At 42.2% G+C, this 24901-nt stretch overlaps 3 protein-coding genes across 10 annotated transcripts in view; 2 read left to right on the top strand and 1 right to left on the bottom strand.

Annotated features, from left to right (window-relative positions):
* The window catches only part of arid5b (AT-rich interaction domain 5B), a 73643-nt gene extending 65233 nt beyond the window's left edge, over positions 1–8410 (top strand). The window contains exons 9-10 of the mRNA XM_031840876.1: positions 2909–3119; positions 3335–8410. Of these exons, the coding sequence (XP_031696736.1) occupies positions 2909–3119; positions 3335–5329 (2206 nt within the window). The 3' untranslated portion in view covers positions 5330–8410. The remainder of the gene's footprint in view (positions 1–2908; positions 3120–3334) is intronic.
* Positions 8411–9986: 1576 nt separating this feature from the next.
* On the bottom strand, positions 9987–16339 carry rtkn2 (rhotekin 2). Its single transcript, XM_031840888.1, has 12 exons — positions 16189–16339; positions 14726–14928; positions 14560–14612; positions 14363–14416; positions 14156–14273; positions 13614–13814; positions 12945–13039; positions 12310–12416; positions 12101–12232; positions 11656–11824; positions 11313–11420; positions 9987–10988 (listed from the first exon to the last, which is right to left on the bottom strand). Exons 1-12 carry the CDS (start codon positions 16324–16326, stop codon positions 10285–10287), a joined length of 2082 nt encoding a protein of 693 aa, XP_031696748.1. The 5' UTR covers positions 16327–16339; the 3' UTR covers positions 9987–10284.
* Positions 16340–18590: 2251 nt separating this feature from the next.
* Positions 18591–24901, top strand: part of cep170aa (centrosomal protein 170Aa) — a 39670-nt gene continuing 33359 nt past the window's right edge. For 6 of the 8 annotated variants that reach the window (XM_031874030.1, XM_031874012.1, XM_031874037.1 and 3 more), the window contains exon 1: positions 18591–18721. The gene's annotated coding sequence lies outside the window, so the exon portion shown is untranslated. Of the gene's footprint in view, positions 24357–24901 lie in introns of all 8 variants that reach the window. The other 2 variants (XM_031873996.1, XM_031873987.1) reach the window with 2 other exon arrangements.

Here is a 24901-nt window from a genome sequence, read left to right as displayed (position 1 = left end):
ATGTATATATAATATATATGTGTATGTATAAATGTATATGTATGGATAAAGTTTAAAAAATATTGCTTCATTTTTATATATATATACCGTATATCAATATTTTTAAACTTAATTACATCTTCTATCTGTGCCTATTCAATGTTTAATCTTTTCGCTGCATATTTGACTTGCTTGTTATCAACATGTAAAATGGCTGCTTAAACAAAAGCCGGGGTGATAAATTGGCATGAGAGGAAGTTAAGTATTTATTGACCTCATAAAAATGTTGCCTCTCCTGCTGTAATGAAATTCCTTCCCGGAATCTCTGAGTGCAGCACACGCCCCCTAGTGGCTGTAATTATTTACTACATCTGGCTCTCTTTCAACTTATGCAGTGGCTGCCAAGCTCACCCCTTCCTCGGAGGAAATTGCTACTTATATAAGTGGTATTGTATTATGAGTGCTATATAACATGATCATGACTAAGTTATATATATATACACTGCTTGAAATTGCTCCAGTTCACACTGAGGGCTCTATTATGATTTTACACTTCCTTGTTTAACATCGTGGTGAAAGGTGCCTTGTAGCTTCAACCTCATTTGCTTATTCAGCCACCTGTGTAAATTTACATAAAACTGTAAAAAATTTATCGATTGGAATTGGTTTTATAGGCTACAGTTTTGGTAAATCATCCTATAATTATCAAGCATAACAAAGCCAATTATTCTGATGTAGGGGACTTCCTGAGACTGATTTTTGGTTTCTTAGCCTTTCCATTTGGAACTATTTAAGGCTCCAGTAATTTCCCGGGCTCAGCTCTTACATTATCCGGGCCTGTGACACCCCACCCCCACTCCATATTGACATTCCATAAAGTTGACCCAGGCCAAGGCAGCAGTCTCTTTCCCACAGATCATTGTGATAGTCAACAGTGCACCCTGGTACTCTTACTGGTACTGGTACTGTATACAGTATATATATATATACGACACTTTTCTAGCCTTTTGATCATGACATTTGTACACGATGAACACACATTTACAAGCCTGAAGAAATCGAATCCGCAGTTTTACAACGGTGAAACATTTAATCTATACCTGCCTTTTCTGGGAAATAATACTTATTTCTAGACAGCCTGAGAACCACTTCGGTATTTCTAATAAATTACCACGCTGTATAAAGATTGCATATGTTTGTCTCTGTTCTCCAGGATCCTTCGTTCCTTCATTCAGAATCATTTTTGCTCCTCATTAACATGTCATTATCCCCTCTTTCACTCCCCTTGTTTCCTTTTTCCTTTGCTCTCTTTCCCTCCCTTCTTCTCTTTCATAACCCCTTTGCTCTCCGTCTTTCCAATAAGTCACATTTAATAGTACATTTCCTTTCTTGGCCTGGGGCCTGGTGCCAGACCAGCTGTATGAAATGTAGTTTCACCGCTTTCCCTGCCAGCACTTTTGTTCAGAGGAAAAATAACAAAAAATCCCACAGAGCCTCTTGAACTCTCTGAGGCTTTTTTTTCTTCCTTTTGAAGAGGAGGCAAAACAGCTCTTGATTCATTGTTTGTTTTACCGCCATGTCCCTTAAAAGGAATACTGCAACCGTCTCTTGTCGTTACACGAGAAGACCTTATTTTTCTCATGACTGAGAAAGTCATGTTTCTGTCTGGCTTTTATGGATTGTTATTGTAAAAAAAACCAGACAGAGGAGCTGGGGAGATTTTCAGAGGAGCTTATTGAAGTTTGGAGTGTTGTAGTTTTTCAGTTGTCTTGGTTTCCTCTTCCACAACGTTTCTTATTTCTGGTCTAGTGCCAATTTCCATTTTCCTTTTCTGAGCAATAAAAGTCTAAAAGTTTCCCTCACTGGTTTCTTCATGTCATTATTTTACACATGGGTATTGTTATGTTATCCAGATCTTAATGTTCCCATTAGTTATGACATCAGATATGGAAAATTGACTTGAGAACTATTCATGAGAGAAATAACAGAAGTCAAAAATAGTTTCATGTTTTTTTCTTCTACAGGGTTGTCCTTGTCACTTATATGTACTTAATTAAGTTGGAGCAGAGGCAGCTATCCTGCATTTAAATCATGTCAAATGAACAGTGAGCGTAGTGTTACAGCTGAAATATTTTATTACTGTACTACTTACTTCTGTGATTAATCATATTTATATATTAAATTAGATATGATGTGATATATGAGATTCCTTTTAAACATTTTATTTCAATTCTCCCAGGCATTTCCCCTCCTTTTCACTCCCCAACACATTCACTTTACACATCCACAAACACAACACACACATATTCTTTGCCTCAAGGATTAACTATTATCAACTGTGATCTGTCTCAGCAGGACATGACTGGTGACTCACATTCTCACATTCTCTCTCTCTCTCTCTCTCTCTCTCTCTCTCTCTCTCTCTCTCTCTCTCTCTCTCTCTCTCTCACACACACACACACACATACTCTGGCACCCATCTGAACCTGGATTTCCCCTAGCCTAGATTAATTACAATAGGATTGTTAATGCTTGCCACATATTAAAACAAGGCGGTTTTAAAGCAAGGTATTTGATACTCTGCATGCCTGTGGCAAAGCTTCAGCTCATTCTGTTTTTGCTATTACCAAAACAAAATACTTGTGTTGTTTTATTTTATTCTTTTATTCTTAAGTATGGACACCAAAACAAAACAAGCAAGGTTGTTTGTTTAAAATATACTTCACCTTCCCCACGTTACGGTGCGCAAATTTATAGTTTTGTGTATTTCTTTTTCAATGTAAAATTGCTGTTGGGTGAAAAATGATTTTTGTTCGTGCGTGATAAATTAAAATCACAGATTAGTAATTGTGCCTTTTTAAGCCTGACATGGCATAACATGATCACACCACAAACTCATCTGCATTCCTTTGCCTGCATTTTTCCTCAGGCTCCTCCTTCCCTATGAGAGGCACGTTAAAGGCGAGCATGACAAGCCCCTCCCCTCGCTCAAACCCAAGAAGCAGGAGGGCGGCCAAGAGAAGGCTTCAGGAGCCAAAGCCAAAGGAGTGGGGGCCAAGAAATTCAAAGGCTCCAACAATCCCAAGCTGGGGAGTAAAAAGGACGGAGGGGAGGCGGTGAAAGACCAAGAACAATCACAGGTCAGTCACAGACCCAATTGCTGCCTCATCAGGATTCCTCCTCGCTCTGAATTCAGTTTAATTTTAATCTCCGTCTGCTTTCTCATCAATGCTTCACCCTCTGTCTTGAATTCAGTTTGTCTTTAAAATTGCCCAATAATAAGAAAATATAGGAGTGTCTTATTTATTTTACGTTGAGAAGCAACTGTAACAGCTATCATTTTTTCTGCATGCAGGACTCCAAGGGGAAAGAGGAGGATCATGAGCTGCCCACAAGCATAAAACAGGAGGTATCTCTGAGAGATGAACCAATTGTAATAGAGGAGGAAGAGTTACACGTTACCCTAAAGAAAGAGGAGTCATTGGCAGTGGAGCAGCCATCTTCACTCTGCCCCAAAGAGCCAGACTGCAGAGCCCCACATGCTGGTCTGTCCCTCCACACGGGGCCCGGTCCCCGGCCTGAATGGAGGCAAATCAGCGAGGCCCTCCAAGCGAAACTCTCCTGTGAAGAGCAAACTGAAGGGCATTTCATTCCTAAAATCCCTTACCTGCCTCACCGTTGGGATCAGAACAGACCTGCTGGACATGTTGCTCTGCCCGAGCCCTCCTCCAGGGTCAAAGACTCCATAGAAAGTCATGGTGGGAGAGTGGGGAAAGTGTTACCGATGTGTAAGCAGGCAGACAGACAGTGTATAGACTTGAGCACAGATTCCTTCCCAGAGAAAGAAGACTACGTGGCCATTAAGAAGGAGTCAACCCAGAACCCCGCACAGACGGCTGCCTACTGCAAATCCAGCCAGGGGGTCATGTCTCCTTTAGCCAAAAAGAAGCTCCTCTCCCAAGTGTGCGAGTCCAACCCTTTCTCCTTTACGTCTCCTTCTCTTCAGCCGCCACATCCCACAGCGACCTCCTCTCTCCCTGTCATATCAGTACCTGAAAGGGAGAGGGAGAAGAGAAAGGGTGACGAGGAGGTGGTAGGACATAGGCACGGGTGTGTGTCAGACAGCATCCCGGAGGTAGCGCCCATATTCAGGCCATCAGTCATACAGCATGCCCAGAGCAGCAAGCCTCACCAACAAGCTGCCGGCGGCCCCTCAGAGAGGAGCGCCGCCGGGGAACTCTCCGAGGCGTACAGCTGCCGGACCAGCCGTCACCTCCAGCCTCAAGTCAATCCGCCATGGCAGCCCTACCTCCCCAATGCCCATGCCCAGGATGCCGTGGAGAACGCCGGGGAGACGCTACTCCAGGGCCCAGCTTCTCAGCCTCGGAGCTACACGGGCGACTGCTACTCCTCCCCTCACCTCCACAGTCTGTACAGGCAAACTGAGAACTGCCTGAGCCAGGAGAGGATGGTTGGTTTTCCCAACGGAGATCGGAGAGAGCGCTACATTAGAGACCATGAAAGCAGCTTTGTCTGTGGCGGCCTGGAGCAAGAGGGCTTGGCCTACAGATCTCACTACGGAGACAGGACTCAAACACACTTAGAGAGGAGAGAGGCAGACGATGAGCCCAGAGACTTTACAATCGCTAAACCTCTCTCTCAAAGGGGGTCGTCCTTCTCGAAGCCCTCTTTCTGCAGTCTCCCTTATCACATCATGCACCAGGGTTTGGATTCCCACCCTAAGGCGTGCAGAGTTCCTCCCATGACCATCTCCCCCCCCAAACAGAACCCAGCAGAATCATCGCAGCCATTTCCCAGCCCGAAAGCTCCAAACAATTCGTCCCTCGCCAGCCCCATTCGACCCAGTAAGCGAAGCCTCGTGGAACCCGACGGTGAGGACGTTCCAGAGAGGAAGGTCCGTGTGGTGACGCCAGTCCACCCGGCCGGCGCAATCCGACGCAGCGACCCAGAAGAGCTGAAACCAGCGGAGCCGGCCCACGCCGTTCACCTCAACAACCATCTCCCTGAGGGCCACCCAACCACTACCTACCCTCCACACCTCTACACTGCCATGTACCCACCCGGCAGCCTGATCTCCCACGGAGACGGACTGCACCCGGGTCTGCAGTACCTAAAGAGCCAGTCGGCAGTGTCTCCCCTCATGCCCCCGCTAGCCTTCCACTCAATGATGCTTCACAGGCAGCTGCTGGCCGCCAGTCCCACCCCACACCACTTCTACAGGCACCCGGGCGGGGCAGCACTGTACGGGGACCTGCTGCACCACCTGTACCCTCTCTCCACCCTCCCTCCACCTCAGCTGTCTTCGGTACACCCCAGCACCAGACTGTGAGAGGATGAATCACTTCACCCTCTCCTTCTTCATCATCACAAACTTTCATTCAGCTTCTCTCTTGTCTTTCTGTCTCTCTTGCTCGGGGATTGTGGCTCAGTCTAAAATAAACACTGATTATAAAACTTATCACAGACTGATAAACGCATCATTCAGACTGAAAATTCCATTCTCTTTTTTTTATTTGTGTTTGCCTTTGTTTATATACTTTGCACTGTTCTTTGTTTGTATCACCACTTACTGTATATTTTTTGTTGTTGTTCTCGTTGTATCCTTATTTGCACAATGCTCGTGTGTATGTGCTCACAAATCAGTTTGCCGCTCTCGGTCACCGTGAGTCAGGTTGTTGCTCTGAACGTGTGAAAAGTGGCGGGCAACAGAGAAAAGCCATTTGTTTACTGCATCTGAGGGCTAAACTGTTTTTGCTTAAAAACACTACGCAAGTAACATGATGACGTAAATGAAAATTCTTTATATAACTAGAGGTGCGTTCGCCTTGCAAACAATGTTCAAGAGCTGTTTAGTGCATTATCACACTTTAGACAGCCAGGGGTGTTGCGTCTGTTTACATGTCTCCACGCTGAAAGCTGATGCCGGCTTGTGCCACAGTAAATCCACCTGGACTCCTTGGCATAGACGTTAACGCTCAATGCGGTGCTGAATATAGCTGTGTCATAACATTCAGAGGTGCTGTGTAAAACATATGTACTGTAGACTCACATTTTACTCGGTTCAGGTCTTTGTTCGTTATATATTTCAGTCCAGATTATACAACACAAAGCAGTTGTCATGTTCAATCTGTTGACAATTCCCGAATGTTTTTTAGTGAGTTAATGAACAGCCGTTTTAATTTTTACTCTCCGAATTGAAAGTAATTTGATCCTAAAGCCCCTTGTGATGAGTAGACTGTAGCAGCTTGTTTTTGTCTGTCGGACCAGCATAATGAAGCAGCCGTCTGCTGTGGAATGCTCACCACAAGAAATCAGCATTTCATCTTTTTGTTCTTGACTTGAAAAGACTCTTTTTTTTATTCAGCACGCTGAAAAGACTCACTGTATGATTTAATAGGAATGTTGTCACTTAGGATATTATTGCTTTGCAAATATCTGTGCCTTTCGCAGTCTTGGATTAGAGTTAGCACTACAGTTGTTAAGGTTTATCTTCTGTAGCAGGGTAGAAATATCAATATTACTGTCACTCTTGTCTGAAATGCAGCGCACAGACACTCATACAAAAACTAAATGGCACACTTGGCTTTCAGACACCAGACTTGATAGGTAAGGCACAACATGTTGAGTTTTTGAAAATGTAAACAGCTATGCTTTAACCTTCTGGTTAGTGCTTGTTCTTTAATGACTCTATTTACTTAGCTGTGTCAGACAGTCAATTATAGCAGAACCTGAAAAGATTTATATATTGACACAGGTCTGGTGTCTGTCATCCGCAGGGCATGTGTGCTTTAGGTGTTTTCTAGCAGTGATGAAAAGCTACCAGACTCCATAAAATATGCCGACCATGCTCCATGGCCTGAGGTGAAACAACAACACCTGCTCTGGCTTTTACAACCACTATAATTGCAAACCAGGATAGTCGAAATACACAGTCAAATATGTCTGGTGTTTCAAAAGAAGAAGAAGAAAAAAAAAGAAGCTGTAAACGTCTATGTGTAAAGTTTAACTGAATACTTAGGTAAAGACATCCATTTCTGATAAAGTACTGTACATTGCTGTGTGTAGGTAAAACTGGCATTAGTGCCGGCTCCTGTACAGAACGTTCATACGGGATCAATCCATGACAACCCCTATCTCTCTTGTCTTATTTTCTGTGTAAATAGCACTGTAGATAGTACCGTGCGTGGTTGTTATCATATAAACTGTTATAATCTGTAAATAGTACAAAAACAGTATAAAAGTCGGTTACACAATCTAGCTGGGTCCAAGGTCACCGTGATCATGTTAGATTTAAACACTACAATTTAAGGTTTAGGATACTATTTTTATTTCTTGTCGTTTCACTTTTTTTCCTCCACGTTGTTTCCATTAATGTGCATCCTGAAAGTGTTTTTGATACAGTAGCCATCTGTTTACCAATCACCCAGCTGGCGAGCAAGACAAAAAAATAAAGACATTTTGTATGATATGACCTCCTGTATATTTAATTAAAATATTTTACTATCTACTCGTGTTTCCTCAGTTGTGTTCTTTGACTGAAGTGCAGATAAATAGCGAGGGCTGAATAAACTGATATTTAATGCCAGTGTACTAACGTCAATGTGATATTCTTTTCTTTCCCCTGAGTAAATGCAGTGTGAATGGGGTTGTATTATTGTAATACCATTATCTGGCTATGAGATTCCATCCGCCTTAATCTTCACAACAGGCTACCTCTGGGCTCAAAGCCAGAGGAGCCTCTCCAGTATTTGCTGCAGTAGAGAAATGTGCCAGTGCATGTATCTCTATGGGATATGTGTTGGGCTGCAATAAAAGCTATGCTTCGACTTTTATTGCCACCCCCTGGTAAACCTTTACCATGAAAAATATGCAGTAATACCTCCAAGCTCAGCAAAAATAAAGCAGCCTCACCAGGGTAGAATGTAGGCCGTTTTATTGCAGATCAGCAATAAAAAAAAAAAAATACAGTTAAGATTCCAAGATAACGGGGAACAGAGTGAGGAGAAAATTGTACTTTTGGAGAAACAAAAATTAGAGATTTTTATTTTTTTTTACATTGCACTATACACAAATTATTCTGCGCTAGGAAGAAGATTAATGTATCCCTGCTTACTAGTACATAACCGCAGTGCCACTTAAAGTCTAAATAATTCATATGCTAAAGTAAAATTGAGATGACTTGGCAGTATTATACTATGAAAAGGAATTACAGAACATTTAAATCAAAAACAAGACAAAAAAACTACAAATTATTGCCGTCATGCGTAATTAATACCTGACAAGACATATAAAAGACAGACATTACAAAAACATTGTAAATTTGGCTCATTAGTTTGGCTCCGATAAAAAAAACGTTCAGTCCTTGTTTAGTCATAAAACAGTTGTACATTTACATCACATGCTTTCCCTCAAGCTGAATACCCACAGGGGCAACATTTCCTGCTTTCACTCGGGCTACACAGTTAATATGAAACACTACAGAAATGTTGGCTTTCACTGTAACTGTCAGAAACATTGGCGTGTAATTCAATGTTCCTTAGTCTCTAGCATGCTCACTGCAACTGAAAATAGCCTAAGATTATGATGGACAACACAGGACGTGCAATATAATCACAGTGGTGATTTTAGCTGTTGCAGCCCGAGGTGTAACCACATCAGCATCAGTTAAGACTAATGCCACGAGGTCTGACGCAGGAACCATCCCTTGTTTTTCCAGGTATATACAGTACTACATCAAAGTGACTAATGTGTTGGTAATACACACATCGCTAATATTGAGCAGCATCTTTTGTGCAATCCATTCTCGGGTTCTTTCAAAGCTTAAACTAAACCCTCCTGTAATACCCCCCCCTCCTCTCCCAATCTACATCTCCCCCTCTTGATTAAACAGAATTTTAGGGGGCGAGATAAAAAAGAAATGGGATTGCAGCTTTCACCACTCTGCTTCATCTGCACAGATAATTTCAGAGAAAGTAGCTAAACCTAATGTGTTGTACACTGTGTATAATTACGAAGACTGTTCTTCAACATGTGACTGTTAAGTGGTTGAAATGTTTTAGTGGCTGCCAGTATTGGATATGTTCAAAACACAAGGGCATTCATAACTTTAGCCACTCCAAGGACTCATTCATTCGATTATGTTCATGGCATTTACAGGCTGCAGTGTTAGATTATGTTGGACATACTGTGTGGCCACTGAAAACCAAGGTCACTCCATTATTAAGACCTCTGAGAAATGGAGAAGTCACATTAGTGCTTGCAATTGCTCCTAAAAACCCGTTAGCTTAAAATCAGCTATAGTGGTCATAAAGTTGTCACAGTGAGTGGAATAAGTCAATAGTTCCAAAAGGAATGACTCGTTGAGTCGGCCGATGGATCAATTCCAATTTGAGTGCTTTTGCAAAGGCTCTTTTCTCAGCTCCATGTTCCAGAGCTGAGAAAAGAGCCTCTGTCTTTTAGTGGGATTGATGATGGCGATGCTCGGCCCAACGTACAGCTTTCAATTTCGTCTATGGGTTAGCTGCACGTGAAAGAGTTCTTAAATGGAGAGTGGAGATACGATATTGATATTGTGATTGGAGGTGCCGACTGGGATTTGGGTCGCCGTGATGGACATTGTGAGGATCTTTTGTTTTTGAAGAGGCCGGGTCACCCACCCGTCCTTAAGGTTGAAGAAATGGGTCGACATTATTGGGAAATACGACGAGAAAGTCGATACCACTCTCTTATCTATCGGTGCAATGTGAAGTCGGAGCCGGTAGATGGATAGCTTAGCTTAGCATAAAAACTGAAAGCAGGGGGCCTGACTCTGACCAAAGGTAAAGAAAATCTACCAACCAAGACCTTTAAAGCTCACTAATTGATACATTTTATCTTGTTTATTAAATCTTTATAAGAACCAAAGCATTACAATTTTTCAGTTCAGTTTTTGGATTACAAAAAAAACATTTTTTGAGTTTTAGAGGTGCTGGTAGGCAGATGTTACCTTTGGACAGAGCTAGGCTACCCGTTTCCAGTCTTTATGCTAAGCTAAGTGTCTACAGTTTCATATTTAGTGTACAGATGAGAGTAATATTGTTCTTTTCATCCAATTTGCGACATGAAACACATTTCACAAAATTGGAACTAATCCTTTCAATGTTGACCTATATCAAATATACAATTATTGCTCTTTAGGAGCATTAAAATATATACCGTATTGATATCGGATTCAATCAAGGCTTTCGAGCTCATTTGAAAAGTTGTAACTGCGTTGTAGATATTCATATTAGTGGTAGGTTAGGGTTAGTTATTGTCTTTAAGGTTCATCCTCACTCTGAATGACTTCCTCAGTTTGCTCCTAGCTGCAGGAACAGGACCAGGACCAGGACCGTGACTTGGTCTGAGGAAGGCATGTTCACCTGCGGCCTCAGAGCTGTGGTTCTGGTGCTCCGGCTGCTGGAGAGGAGGCTGAGGCTGACTTTGTGGTTGTACATCCAGGACGCCCAATGGAGCGTTTTTACGGCCGAGGGCTCCGGCTCCTCCAGCGTTGCCCCGCTGGAGCTGCTGGATGATGGCAGAGAATTTGGCATCCAGAGATGGTCTGCCAGTTTTGGACCTTGTGGCCGGGCGCGAAGTGCAAGTGTTCTCCTTCTCCTGGTATGAGGGAGGAAGAGGAGGATGATGATGAAGAGAGGTGGGGAGGGGAGGTCTGGCAGGGCGGCTGGGAGGAGCATAAGGCTCTCTGTCAGAGGGCGGGGGTGGAGCACGGCGCTTCTTGTTGCCGATGGATGTAGAGCTGGTGTTGGGGCTTGAAGAAGGGGTGGAGGTTTTGCTCTGGGACAGATTACCCCTCTGCACTACCACTGAATGAGACCCTTCAAACAGGGAGGACCAATTAGGCGCTACCTTCTCCTCTTCATGACCAATCAGAAAGCGGCCGTCTGTCTCCTCTATCTTGTTGTGGATGATATCTGTGATGCTCTCAAACTTGCCAGGTGAATTTATACCTGCACGTCAAAAGATAAACATTGAAGTGAAGTGAAATAGATCAGGCAAAATGTTAAATTAACATTTTTTTTCTCCATATTTGATTAAAGTGGTTTTATTAAAATGCAGAGAAAAATAATGTAAAAGGGTTTTATTTAAATGCTTCACCGCTTAAATTAAAGCAATTATGCGTGTTTAATATAATAAAGTCATTTCACTGATTTCACTTTTGTTTCGAGCATCACATCTTCTATAAATAGACGTAATATACAAATCCTGAAGCCAGCGAATCATCAACCTCGGTCTAAGTCACTTCACCCACTCGCTCCAATTACTCTACTCACTGAGGTCATTGTAAACAGAGTCAGCCTGCTTGGTGAGGAAGAGTGATGGCTTCCGCGGTGACGCGACCTCAATCTTCATTAGCTGGTTGCAGCATTGCAGCCACTGGCCTGGTTGTAAACAAGGAGAGGCACGAGAGAGATAAGAGGTTATACTATCTTTTCTCGCTAAGTTTAGCTAAAAGCATGTGCAGCAACTTTTTTTGCCCAAACAGACCGACATACACGTACTCCACCACGAGCCCTTTTTAGGAAACATACCTGCTCTGTACACACTGTATGTAACCTATACTTTTTATATACACACTTCTGCTGTATGTTTACACTGAAACACACACACACTCACTCTGATCATAGAGGTGCTGGTGGAGGGCGTCCAACCAGTCCTCCAGCTCCTGGCTGGTCTCTGTGGTGAAGACGATGCTCTCAGACCCCTCTGGTGACGGGTTGATGATGGACAGGCTCCTGGATTTCTGGCCTGCTGACTCTTTCTCCATCACGCGGATCCGGGTGTCCTGCAGACACAACACAAACAACTTAGCATAAGGTGACGGTGCTATTGGAGATATGCACCAAACGGTACATCGCTGATATTGCAGAAAACAAATGATTCAGCAGTAAAATGCCAAAGATGCAAGCAGGATCTCAGTGAGTCATGTGGCCTTTTATATGTTATTATTATATATTGTTATTCTGCAAATGTTAAAAGGGATTACTTATCTAATAAATACATTCACACAGAAGCGTCAGTGTAACTTCTTCCCACACTGTAGCCAGAGATCCGGTCTTACCTTGTTGACGGGTACGCTGAGAGTAGGCTGCACTTTAGCATCAATTTCTTCCGGGGTGAAATAGCAGGACAAAATGCCAGAACTCAGCACACAGTAAAGACTGCAGCAGCGGTACATCCCCTCCACAGTTTGCTGAAAAATCAAACTAAAGTATGAACCCAGGAACCAGCTATCGAGCTAACGCTAACGATTACAAGCAGTGAACACACCTTCTGGCTCAGGTAGCCGGTCATCATGCTCTGTGTCATGCAGGCCGGCTGGGCCACCAACCGGCAGCAGAGGTTGCCATAAAGCGGAAGCCAAGAGGACCACTCAGCTGTGTGGATGAAGATAAAACCTACATGTTAATAAAGTACTATATGCTTTAGGCCCTCGTTAAGAACTGTTTCAATCTTAAGTGAAAAGGTAAAAACCCACCACAATTAAACAACTTTCCTTTTTATCATTTACTAAATATTCCTAAACCTTTCAGGTTACAAAGGTGTAGTGTTACACCTCAAACACACATTAGAGAGCTGCTTCTTGTCATATGAGCCTTATCAATAACCCGTAATGTGCACTGTGGATCTAAACACCACATGCTGCAAACTCGTACCAAATGTTTACTCCTGAAAGTAAGAGCTAGATCACAAAAACCTGCCTCAGCACTCATTCTTATCCATTTAATCGCTCACGCAAAGCAAGGAACGTTTTCTGAGGTGAACTTCAATCATAGGGTATTTTGTTTAATTTTAATGGTGTAAAAATACTGGATCATTACCACAGTACTGATTTAAATCAGAGACTAAACAGCTTAATTCCTTTATAATCCCAGATATCACATTTCTGTGCCTTTGCTTCTTACCGTCTTGGAGGACAATGAGGGAGTGAGACTGGAAGCTGCCTTCAGCCTCAGGCAGACACAGTGAAGTGTGGGCCAGCAGGTTGTACTTGGCTCCACTGGTACAGGTAGAAGTACACACAAACACAGAGTTTAGCGTCCTTTAATAGTTTCCTGCATTCACTTATTTTCATTCCTTGGCTTCCCAGGCTTAACCATAAAAGATTCATGCTCAACTCTAACCCTCATATTAAAGAGACTAACCCTTCAACTCCAACATGTGCACACATACCCAGCAGTTTTTGCTTTGTGTAAATTATCTCTTTGTTCAAAGGCCTAATGATCCCAATGTTTCTTCTCCACTGACAGCTGGTTTATATCACTTACAGATGTTCAGTTTGAGAGATTTAAATGCCGTCGAGTACAAACAAAATAGAGCTGGGCGGGAACATTAAAAACATGCACTTTTTTTTTCAATAAAATAGTTATTATTGGCACGAAAACACAATCAGTGAATGTCCCCAAGCATGTCAGTATTCAAAACCCGAAAATATTGGTTTATGTCGGTGTACAGTGGGGCTACACCAGTCGTTCCAGTAACAGGCCATAATTGAGTCTGTTCCCAACTGCAAGAATCTTAAACCTAGGAGCCAGGAGTCTGTAAAGGGTTTTATGGGGAAGCACAATACATACAAGGGGATGGGGTTGTGCTGCAGGAAAGTGTCAGGGTCCGGACTGTCCAGCAGAGGGCTCAGCTTCTTCCCAGCCGTCTTTCCAAAGGAGTGGCGGAGCTTCTTGGCCAGTTTCTTTGGCGTATTTGCCATCGTGAGCTCTTCCTCCAGGGCACAGCTCCACAGCTCCACCCTCAGCTCAAACTGAGGAACTGCTTCTTTACTATGAGAGGACGGAGATGTTTCAATCAGAGCATAAACAATAACATCTATATAAACCATGTTAGAGCAAGATTCAAAAACAACTTCGAACAAAACACTGAAGATGTATAAATAATAAATGTCACTGCACAGTGATTGTGACCTGGAATATTCCAAACAATAGATGTGTCAGTGTTTGTAGAAATAAACTCTAATACATATTCTGATATCCATGATACTAAATAAAGAACACATTTCCAGCAACATACTCAATACAGACATTTTCTTTCCACCACTGCACAGTAGCACATAAATGGGGCTTCCCTAAAGTAAGTGCAGCTGTATTAAGAGTATTATACTCACAAGACGGTGACTCCCTCAAAGCAGATATCAGTGACCGATCTGTCCACCACCACCATTTCTGTGTCAAACACCTCCGAGCCAATCTGCATCAGACAGAACACGGCCACCCGACGGGAGCCTAACAAACACGAGAGGGACGTGCAGTGTGTGAAATGACATGAGGCGAAGCTAAACAGAGGGCACGAGAGGAGGCAAAGACAAACTTACTCCCTCTGTTGTTGAAGTAGGCTGAATCCCTCCACATCAAAGGCATGCGCAGCCCTAAATCAGCAGAGGGAACAAGTGAATTAACAAAGAAACATTTAGCAAAAATAAGTCATCTTAGAAAGTATTACTATTATAAGTTATTACGCACCGACACTCTCCAGTGTTAAACTATTCTGAACAGAGGGGAGATATCTTACCAGACATTGCAATTGTCCCATTACAGGGCACACGATCATCTGGATCTGAACATCTGAAATAAAATTGGAGAAAAAAAAAAAAAAAAATACAAATCTTAAGATAACACCTGGATTTGCCACTAAAAACCACCACAAGACACCCTCCACACAGCATCCAGCCCCTCACCTCATGACTGCTCCAATCCCGTGCTGCTGCTCCTCTTTCTTCTTCTGCAGCTGTGCGAGATAAGCCCTGATCCTGGCGTTACAGGTCAGCAGGTTCTTGGAGGCGTTGAGAACCTGCTCTCTCTTACTGCAGGCCAGCAGCAGCTTGTACGCACCCTCACGCATTCGCATCTCAAAGTCCAGCTTTTCCTGCATGTCGGTGTTCTTCTCGGACAGAACACGCAAAAGGAAAAAACGACCAAAAACACACACACAACAAGAATGAAAACAAGGAGCAAAGTGGAGTTAAAGTGAAGTTGCCCTTGAATGTTGTTTTCGGCAAGTGTTGTTCCACCACTCAGTGAAGTGACGCACATCAATTATACACACAAACAAGAACCCTTTTAAGACCACATGCACATGCACTTAACCTTGTATTAACCTTGTGTTTTTTGGCAGAGACGAAATAGTGATTTGCAGCACAAAACTTTCTTTCTGGCACAAAGCTGAGCTAAAACTTTCAGGGTTCCTTGCAACAGATGACCCACGACCAAATATCACAAGGCTCTCAGGAAAAGTGATTCTTCTTGGTTGCCACGCAGGAGGGCACAGGCACCGCCACAACTACATTTGACAATGATACGTTTGAAAATGTCACACTTGAAGAGCAACTTTTGTGGCAGATTGTGACGGGAAATGATGCGAGCAGAATAGGAGAGGAGTGGTTATGAAGATCACTAATAATCAGTTAGATTCATAATTGTCAACATACTGTATAAATATGCTCGATACGGCAAAATAGTGAGTACATGACTTTATCCAGATGGTAATGTATAAGTGAGTAGTGGCAGAAAAAATGTGTTTGGGAAGTTTTAACACACGTATCTGTGGCCTAGATGGAGTAATAAATTCTAAATATCTCCTTTTTAATTTGGAAATTTGGTCTCTGGTGAGGTTATAAATAGTCAAGTGAAGTTCAGATGTACATGCACAGTTGTTTTAGGGATACAAACATCATGTTACAAACTAAAATATGAACCTTTAGCTTCTTATAAATCTGTGGTATGTACAATCACATTCACTTCCTCTACTGTCTGCAGACTGTCACTCAGAAGATTTGGGCTTTTGGTCTGCAATGACATTAGAGGAGAGCTTTATTCCTGCTCATGCTCAGCAGCATTCAACAATGCACAGTGCGTAGATCTGGTTTCAGGGACCTGAATGACGATAAAAGGGTCAACTCCCGTATTGGATAACAACCGGCCCACCGGGGCTAGTGTGTGTGTGTGTGTGTGCGCGCTTCAGAAAGACAAGTTAGAAAATTAAAGTCGTTATTTACACTTTATTTGATCACAGCCTATCGAATCGTTGTTATTGAATCAGTGTAAACTTAAACAGCCGATTAGCTTGTTTACGTCATTATACATCGTGTTGACGGCAGAGCACGCGCGACCCCCCTCCGTGACGTTATCCGTCTGATCGTACCTCTGTCTGCAGGAACAACGTGCTCTGTCGTATTTTCTTCCGTTTAATCTCCATGGCCACCGCGGAACCGGCCGACAATAACGACGACCCGGAGCTCCCGTTTCGCTTGGTAGTTTGAACGTCCCGCGGATCGTCCATGTTGTTCGTTCATTCGCTGGCAAACAGCACGAGCGGCGCGTTCCTGCTCCAACTGACAACGCCCCTCCAACGGACAGGGGGGGTTCGATTTGGGACACCTCGTCTGCCGTAATGACGATATTGTCAGTTAAACTAAAATTACGTATAACTTCTAATACGGACACCACCATTTTTTCAAAAAAAAACACACAAAGGTAAATGCCGGTGTTCTGGATTAAAAGCAAACTGTGGTGAAGTAGCCTACAATAGCTCAAATAAAAAATAAAAAAGTGTACAGGGTCCGTTGTTCGAAAAACAAACAAGCGCTCCGCCCTCGCCAGCCGGTACTTCCAGAGACATAAATCGAGTGCTTTCGCGTCGACAAGGAGGGGGCGTCATTGAGCCAGACAACGTTGTCGATTTTGAAATATTTTTTTTTAAAGCAAAAAATATCTAATGTTTTTGGGTGTTATTTTAGTGGATATGCACATTTCAAATACTTTAAAACTTAAATGAAGTCGTTGGCAGCATATCATACATTTAACTATCACCTTTGCAGCCTGGTGCGGATTTCTCTGAGTAGACTGTCCTGATTATTCTTTTATTTTTTAATATATGCAAACAAAACATTTCAGTGAACTCAGAGTGTATTAATTATTCCGCCTATGTTCAGCTGTGAATATGTTTTAAAGATTTCAGTCACTATGACAGTATATTGTCACAAGCTAAAATGAAATATCGTTTCAAAATGACTCCAGTAAGTGTAATGTCGTTATATTCTTGTTGCAAAATCGTAATTAAATTCGATCGTTTCTGTAGTTCCCGGACATCCTTCTTAATTTGAGCTGCGCGTTGTGCAGCAGACTCATCATGGTAAAGTCACAAAACACCCTGAAACGTGACGAGTGAGTCCAGGAAACCCGCCCTCCTGGTTCTGGCTGACGGCTTCTGGTCGAGTTGGAAGCGTCCATGGTTGGAAGTGTAGACGCAGGCGCTGCTGTGGATGAACTGTGTCAAGCTAGACAGAGACGTACACCTAAACCCCGGAAATTACGATATCTGCTTTCAAAATTAAAAGTTGTTTTTTTCTTTTTCTGAAAATTAAAATGAGATAAGATGCATTTCTAATCATCAGATCCAGTGATGTCAGCTACTTTGCCATCTGTAGGGTATTTTTCTTTTTCCATAAGCTGTAAATGTCTGTTGGTGTTATTTCAGCTGCATCTGATTTATTATAGTCCAATCAACATGACCATGTTAAATTAAAAACCACATGAATGCAACAATTAAGCTTCAGTTCTTGTAGCCTACTTCAGTCAAAAACATTGACCTTTCTCCTATTAAGAAATCAAACTTATTAAACAAGTTATACAAAAAACAATGATATTTTGGGAAACAACAATGCACTATTACAAGACTGCAGACTGTATCACAAGGATAAAGGGTAACAACACCCTTTTTTAAAATAAATAAGACATATACATCCAATTGAAGATAGGTGGTCCACATATCAAAGCCTATCTATTTCTATTTGAATACAGTAATTAAAACACACGCCTTCATTATGATGGAATTTAAAAAGAAGTGATACAATGTTAGAACTGTCTTATTAGTTTCATCTTCTATATGGACATCAAGACAATGTTTTGTCACATTTTTTGAATGAATTGTTTGATTATTGATACATAGCAATCCATATTATATTTTTAGTTGTGTTGGGACTAGGTTGCAATATCTCCTCAGCGAAGCTCTGTGAATTTACATTTAAGGTTTTATATTTCCTTAGTTTAAATTGATCAAAAATTAGCTTCATTAGGTACACATACAAGAAATTAGACTGTGGTCTTAAGTTGCTCTCAATGTACTTACGGTACACACAGTTCAAAAAACAATTTAGTTAAAATAGACTTACAACTAAAAAAGGATAACAAAGCCGAACAAATAAATATAAATATATAACTATTATGTATGTACAATGAGGTGAAAAAAGATATATGTGTGTATATTGTATATAAATACATATTATCAGAACCATATTGTTTTGTCCCGACTTTTATATCACAGTTTTCTAAGTGCTAATCTCTCCCCACAGATTTAGGGATGTTGAACTACATTTTTGCTTAATCTGTGGTCACATGATTAGTTGTGCATATGGCTGCCTGGTGAGGCTTGACATCCCTCACTCACAAAGCGTGGTCGCTCTGATTGTATTCTGAAAGTTTCCCCCGGAAGTTGTGTGTTTACCATTCCCGCTGACTTAACGCGTCTTTCACAGGATGTCGGTCGGCTCGCGTCTCTCCGCTATTTTGCAGGGAGAGAAGCGTTATCGCTGAGCGACGGAGGGAGAGAAGGCCGACGCACGGAGCCAAGACTGAACACACCTTCAACTGAAACACGCACCAGAGAGGAAAAACGGGTGAGAGGAGCGGAGACTTTACTTTACTTCTCACACTAAAACCTGCATTCAGTTTGCATGCATCAAATGTAATAAGCAAGAATACCATGTTGTGACTGGGTGGCTCCTGGTGTACTGATGGCAGCAGCATGACCAGCCTGCTCCGCCTTTGTAAAGCGACACAGCCTCGACATTTAAAAAAAATAATTAAAAAAAAACACCGGCCACGTTTGCCCTCTGTGCTATTATTATTTGTTACCGCCTTGTTGGTTATATTAGACGCTCCCTTCTGTAACCGCACGGAGGCTAAGGAGACAGGATGCACATCACAGTGAAGGTCGCTTTGTGTGTTATCTCATTGGAAACACACTAAACTCCGGGGTCCTCCTTTGAGTCTCTTTATATTGTCTGAAGTGTATATTAAGGCACCGTAGGCCTATTCCACTAAGTAATGTAGCTTCAGAGTGTGTTTTTCCTTAAATCGGACCCTCCTCCTCCTCCTCTCCTCCTGTGAGGAGGCTTTGTTTTCGTGGGGCAGATGTAGCTGGCCTACATGCATCCGCTCTCTTTGTGTTGAGTTTGATTCTCGCTGTCATCACCACATGAGATGTAAAAACTTAGGGGGAAAAAGATGTGCCACGACTGCATTACAGTGTCTTTAACACTGATATCTCATCATACATTGACAAAGACCTTTAAGACGTCTTATTTGTATGCGTCTTACATACAAATGTATGCAACATTTTTTAAATTGTGTAATTATTGTCTATGTATCAGGTCACAGAATTAGGGATGGATTTAGTTAAAATGCTAGATGCACGGCAAATACCAAAGTTACACAACTGTTCAAAACATTTGGAAGTAGCAGCTTGATTTTATTGTCATAATCATATCTGTTAATTGTATTTAATGTTATTAAAGGTAGGCCAACCAGTGGAGACAGCATTCTGTCCAGGTCAGGGTTTATAACACTCATACTGGACCGGTGTGTCCCTATAGGCTGCACACCACTGAGTCTTGTTAGTCTCCTCCTCCCTCAGCTGTACGAATTCAAATTCTTTTTTGACTTTGAGCCATAGAATGTGCAGATAATACCATCCAGTCCGGCGTTGCTCCTTTCCTTTTAGACTTTTTCTCTCTGCCTTTTTTCCTGCCTCCTTCCTGCTGTCCTCCCCACAAATGTGGTTTTGCCAGCAGGCTGGTTGTCTCTACAGGCGGTTGCATTTTTTAAAAACTGTGTCAGTGTCACAGGACGGACTCTCAGAGAGGAAGCAGCAGCAGCAGCAGCAATGTCCCAGCTAGACTGAGGCCCAGCCTGCCTTCATACGTGTCCACTTACACAGTTACAGTGGAGGCAAATATGTGAATGCATAATAGTGCACTCAGACTTTTTATATCTCCACTTGTGTTGGTCGGTTTTTTCTTCTGAAAAACTTACTTTAAATGTGTTTCCGGCTCAGTGTTATGATCAGCAAAGAGCAGAATATACATGTTTGAAATGGTTTCCTTCTATAATGTGAACCTGTTTTCTCCTCTTGTCTATAGTTGGGGTTGAGGACTTGTCTGGCCGGCCCATGGCCATTGTGTATTGAAGGAAGTTTAGGAAGTGAGTTCAATTTTACTTCAGTGGTGAGGTAGTGTTATTTGTGACAAAAATAAACAATCCAGCCTGGAACTCAATATTTTTAATGTGTTATATTCTCTTCAACGTGTTTTTGTACCAGGAAGACTTTGGCTAAAAACAGCAGTGGAACTCACGTCTGTATTCTGCTTTTTTAGAAACTTTAAAAGGGTGATGAGAGTCAGGTATAGCTTCGCCTGGTGACGCTGCGGCTTCTGTGAAGAGTCAGACAAACAAGGGAGGTGACTAGAAACATGTGTGGAAGAGACAGGAGAGCAGTGAAGCAGTTTACATACACGATCATTAGCCTCTCCCTTGTTATGGAACATGAAGGGCGTGTCTGAGCTTCTTTTTATTTCTGCGTATAACTTCTCAAAATGAATAATAAAACAGAGCGAGCACATCTGTTTTGGGGTGGGACATGCTCCCCTCTGGGTTATTGTGTGCTTCTTTCCACTGCAGATATTGATCTTGTATTTGGGCCGTCTGCATCTCTTCCTCTGGTTGTCGTGTTGTGCCAACGTTGATCGTTCTTTCTCTCTCCTAAGTGCCAGTGTGGATTTCACTATTTCTGTCTGCTGCTGAGGCTGTTGCTGTGGGCAGCATAAATGCTGCTGTCATAATCAACATGGAGGTTTGGCCAAATACTAATGTTCCTCTTAAAGGGCCACGGGTCAGTCATTATCTGCACAGCAGGGGCCACGCAGGGCCATAAAAACACTCACACCAACAGTTAACCTGAAGCACTGTGTGCTTTGGCTCCTGTTGGTGCTTAATACAGTTATTTATTCATATGACAGTATTGTTCAATAATATTGCAGAGGGTAAATTGATTACCCCAGTTGAAATACCTTTTTGTTTTCAGGAATAGAGTTTTAAGTATTTAAATCCAGGATATACAATACATCTTAACTATTCAACAGATCTAAGTTAAAGATTTTATATACAACTGCGGTCTAACAAAGGGCTGCAACACATTTTTCCTTATGGATTTATCTGCCACTTATCTTTTCCAGTAATTGTTTGACCTATAAAAAGGACAGAAATAAGTGAACAAATGTCCATCATGATTTCCTTATGGCCGAGGTGACGTATTAAAAATTTTTTTTTTTTTTTTTTTTGTCCGACCAACAGTCCAAAGCCCCAAAATGTTTGACTTGCAGTGACATAAAGCAAAGAAAAGCAGCAAATCTTCACGTTGCAGAAGCTTGAACCAGATAATGTTTTGTGTGATTACTTCAAAAATGTACTTGCGTGTTTAATCAACTCTCAAAATATCTGTTGATGACTAATGCATTAATCAACTGAAATGTTCTGCTCTATTATAATATGTAATGCTCTAACAGTTAGATGGTTAATTCAAGTAAATTAGTTTACTACACATTCTCCTGCTCTTATTGCCAAAGCTGCCTCCAGAAACATCCTCTGAAGAACGTTGTGCACACACGCTTCAGGAGGATGAATTCGATGCACCAAAAAGGACTCTGCTGCAGGCCATGTGCTTCATTAATTCTCTTGGATTATTAATAATCTATTTTTTTATTATCTCTTTATCGGCACACGCTTGTTCAGAGCGCTGGGTAACCCTCTCTTAGACTCCACAGGAATAATAACTTCGCTTTCTCAGAGAATGGCCGGAAGGCAGGCGGTGCTTTTAATACAGTTGGATAACATCGGTGTAAAGCGAACGTCTAAATGTAGGCCTGTAGGTCACGTGGAGCACAGGGATCACCGAGCATGTGGCAGGTCTGTGTCTTATGGACGGCAGTGAGCTGTTTTGTGTACGGTGATGACAATAGAGCCGGCTGTGCGGATGCTGGCTACATGGAGGTGTTCTGCTTGTTTGTTCCTCTCGCCAACTGGTCATGTGATGCCTGTGGCCGCTTTTCTGCACCATATGGTGTTTTCTGCTGCATGGGACACTTTTTACCCACATGCTGCATTAACACACATAAAGCCACACGTGCACACTCAAGTTTCAGCAGATTTGAGGTGCTATACTGACACCACAGTGATTAATTATCTCCCTGCATGGTGCTGTGGTCCTGTAGTTAGAGATTAATGCTGCTCTTCAGTCTTTATCTGGCTCCATGAATTCAGAAATATTCAAATAGCATTAATTATTTTTTCTTTGTTGCATTCTTTTTTCCATTTTTAGTCCTAATACATATAATCTTACTCCAAGAAGCATCCTTGGCTGGTAAATCCACTAAACTACATTCATACATCCAGTTGTAGTTGACTAGTGATTGTTTTGCTTTTGGTCTATTCTTCATTTATGAGGAGAGGTAAAGTAGGCCGACTAGATTCAAACGTCAAATAGAATCAAAGACTTAGAGACTGATACCCCGGAGCAGCCATGGCGTGCTCCTTTGTGCACTCTCAAATTTTAGGCCGAGAACATTTCATACAGAGTGTATTATTTAACTGCTGTCAAACAAAACATTTTTTTTGTTATTGACTGGCTGCTCCGTAGAGCTGTTTTCACTTGTCATTTAAAGGGCTACACACAATCCATTTGTAGAATGGGACATTACAGGACTGGAAGTATCATAACAGTAGTGTGTCAGAGTGTGTTAGGGAAGTGCAATGAACTCCGTGAAACAGTAAAGAGCAGCAACATAATAGCTCATATCGGCCTAGCTGACAACATTGTGTCTGGTCGTTATCTGTATCATATAAGACCAGTTTCTCTTTTTGTTCGAAGTTGAGAGAGGAACAAACGATCGTCTACCTCTCCTGCACTCTTTCATGTCTGTAAATCTACCGTGGAGCCCGTCATTGGGGACCACCAGCCTTCTGTCTGTCTGTCCGTTTGTCCGGAGGTTGCTCCACTGTCTCGTCTTGCGTGGTTTGTTCTTTATACCCCTCAGGGTCTGGCAGGGGGGGCTTCCTTTCTCCCAAAACACCTCCAGGGTTGCAAGACCAATTCAGGCTCCCTTATCTATCACCCATTGATTTACTGACCTGACATCAGCATTTTCAAAGGAAACAGGCTGCTGCTCTTCTATTGGTCTTGACCTTCAATGTGCTTTCCTCCTATTGGTTGTACTCACAACTTAGAGGTGCGGTCTAGCACCACATACCCACTGTTGTAAAGCTGCAGTATTGATTCTATTATTTATTATACTTTAGGTCATGCATAAAGTGTTAATACACAAGAGTCATGTTTTTCTGGCAACATCTTCAGTATTAAGCCGTCTTTACTGTTGTGTTTTTACGCTACACTTTCAAAAAGTCACTTTGCAGTGAGTCGGTATCATAATACCTCCCTCAGATGTTGTTCTCTTTCGAGTTTAATTAGTTTAAATAGAACTCTTTTCTTCGGGCTATCACTGCTCCAGCTCCTCTAACTACAGAGGGCTATTTATATCAGATCCGCTTCTGCTGCTGTTGTAAACATTAAATGCATCACCTCCTATCTCCAGAGGATTTCTCCTGGGAAAGACCACCAGACATGGAAGTTTAGAGCGCTAAATGCCTCATACGTTTTCACCTTTTTGGTTTTCTTAATCAGTAAGCAGCAAAATATGACATATGACAATATCTTTCTGTTGTCATTAAACACTAGGGACCTAGCCAAGCATGGTTTTGACTTTATGAGTGGTTTTATTATGCACTGTAGCTACTGGTACGTTTTAATGTGGCTACACTGAGATAAGGCTACATGTTCTTCAATGTGGGTCGACAACTGCAGCCTGAGGCTAAGTTTGGCTTCCATCATAAGACCACAATGTGGACGTATGAGTCCGTCTCTTTCTCCCCTACTTTATTTCTCACTTTGGTTTGCTTAACAATTGTGTGTTTGTATAAATGTGTTGTGTGTGGAGGCGACACACAGCAGCTGTCACTGTGTGTGTGTGTGTGTGAGTGGTCTGAGTCAGCTATTAGGGTTGCTGTGGTGATGTGAAGTTCTGGGAGGGTGAGGCAGATGAGTCGTGGTGTTGCATCATTCTGGGATACGCTCTGGAGCCAGATGCTGTGTGGAGAGCAGCAGCCATGTGTTGCAGCACAGAAACACATTAGGGGATGACGGTAAACAATGTCAATTACATCACTTCCTGTCCCCTTTCAGACATCGTCTGTGATTGGCTCGTTCGGAGTGGAGGGAAAAGATGTGAATTGTTGGAAAGACAAGAAAAATATTTAGCTGGAGAACAGAAACATAGCGATTAGCCACAGCTAATTAATCAGATGATCCAGCAGTGCTTTATAATCACCCCACTGAATATTTAATTATATAATGGATATTAATAGCAGTGCTCATACTCATTTGCTTCAAATCTGCACCTTTGTTAGTCATCCTCATGACAATGTGATTCAGCTGTGAATGAGCAGCCTCACTGTAGATGACACATGTTTTTTTTTATGAATGCCAGACAGAGAGTCATCAAATCAACATCAGATGCACTGGAAGTGCAAAGCATGCTTCCTGTCTCTTCACTGTCCATCTCGTCTATACAAAGAATTCAGTCATCTTAGAATAATCCAGCCTTTCATCTTAAAATAATCCAGCCTTTCACTCCTTCATTCTGTGTGTGTGTGTGTGTGTGTGTGTGTGTGTGTGTGTGTGTGTGTGT

This window comes from Anarrhichthys ocellatus, unplaced genomic scaffold, assembly GCF_004355925.1.
Source record: "Anarrhichthys ocellatus isolate YVR2014 unplaced genomic scaffold, GSC_Weel_1.0 scaffold3, whole genome shotgun sequence".
Taxonomy (NCBI): domain Eukaryota; kingdom Metazoa; phylum Chordata; class Actinopteri; order Perciformes; family Anarhichadidae; genus Anarrhichthys; species Anarrhichthys ocellatus.
Note: the sequence above shows the minus strand (reverse complement) of the source record. Positions and strands in the feature narration are given on the sequence as shown.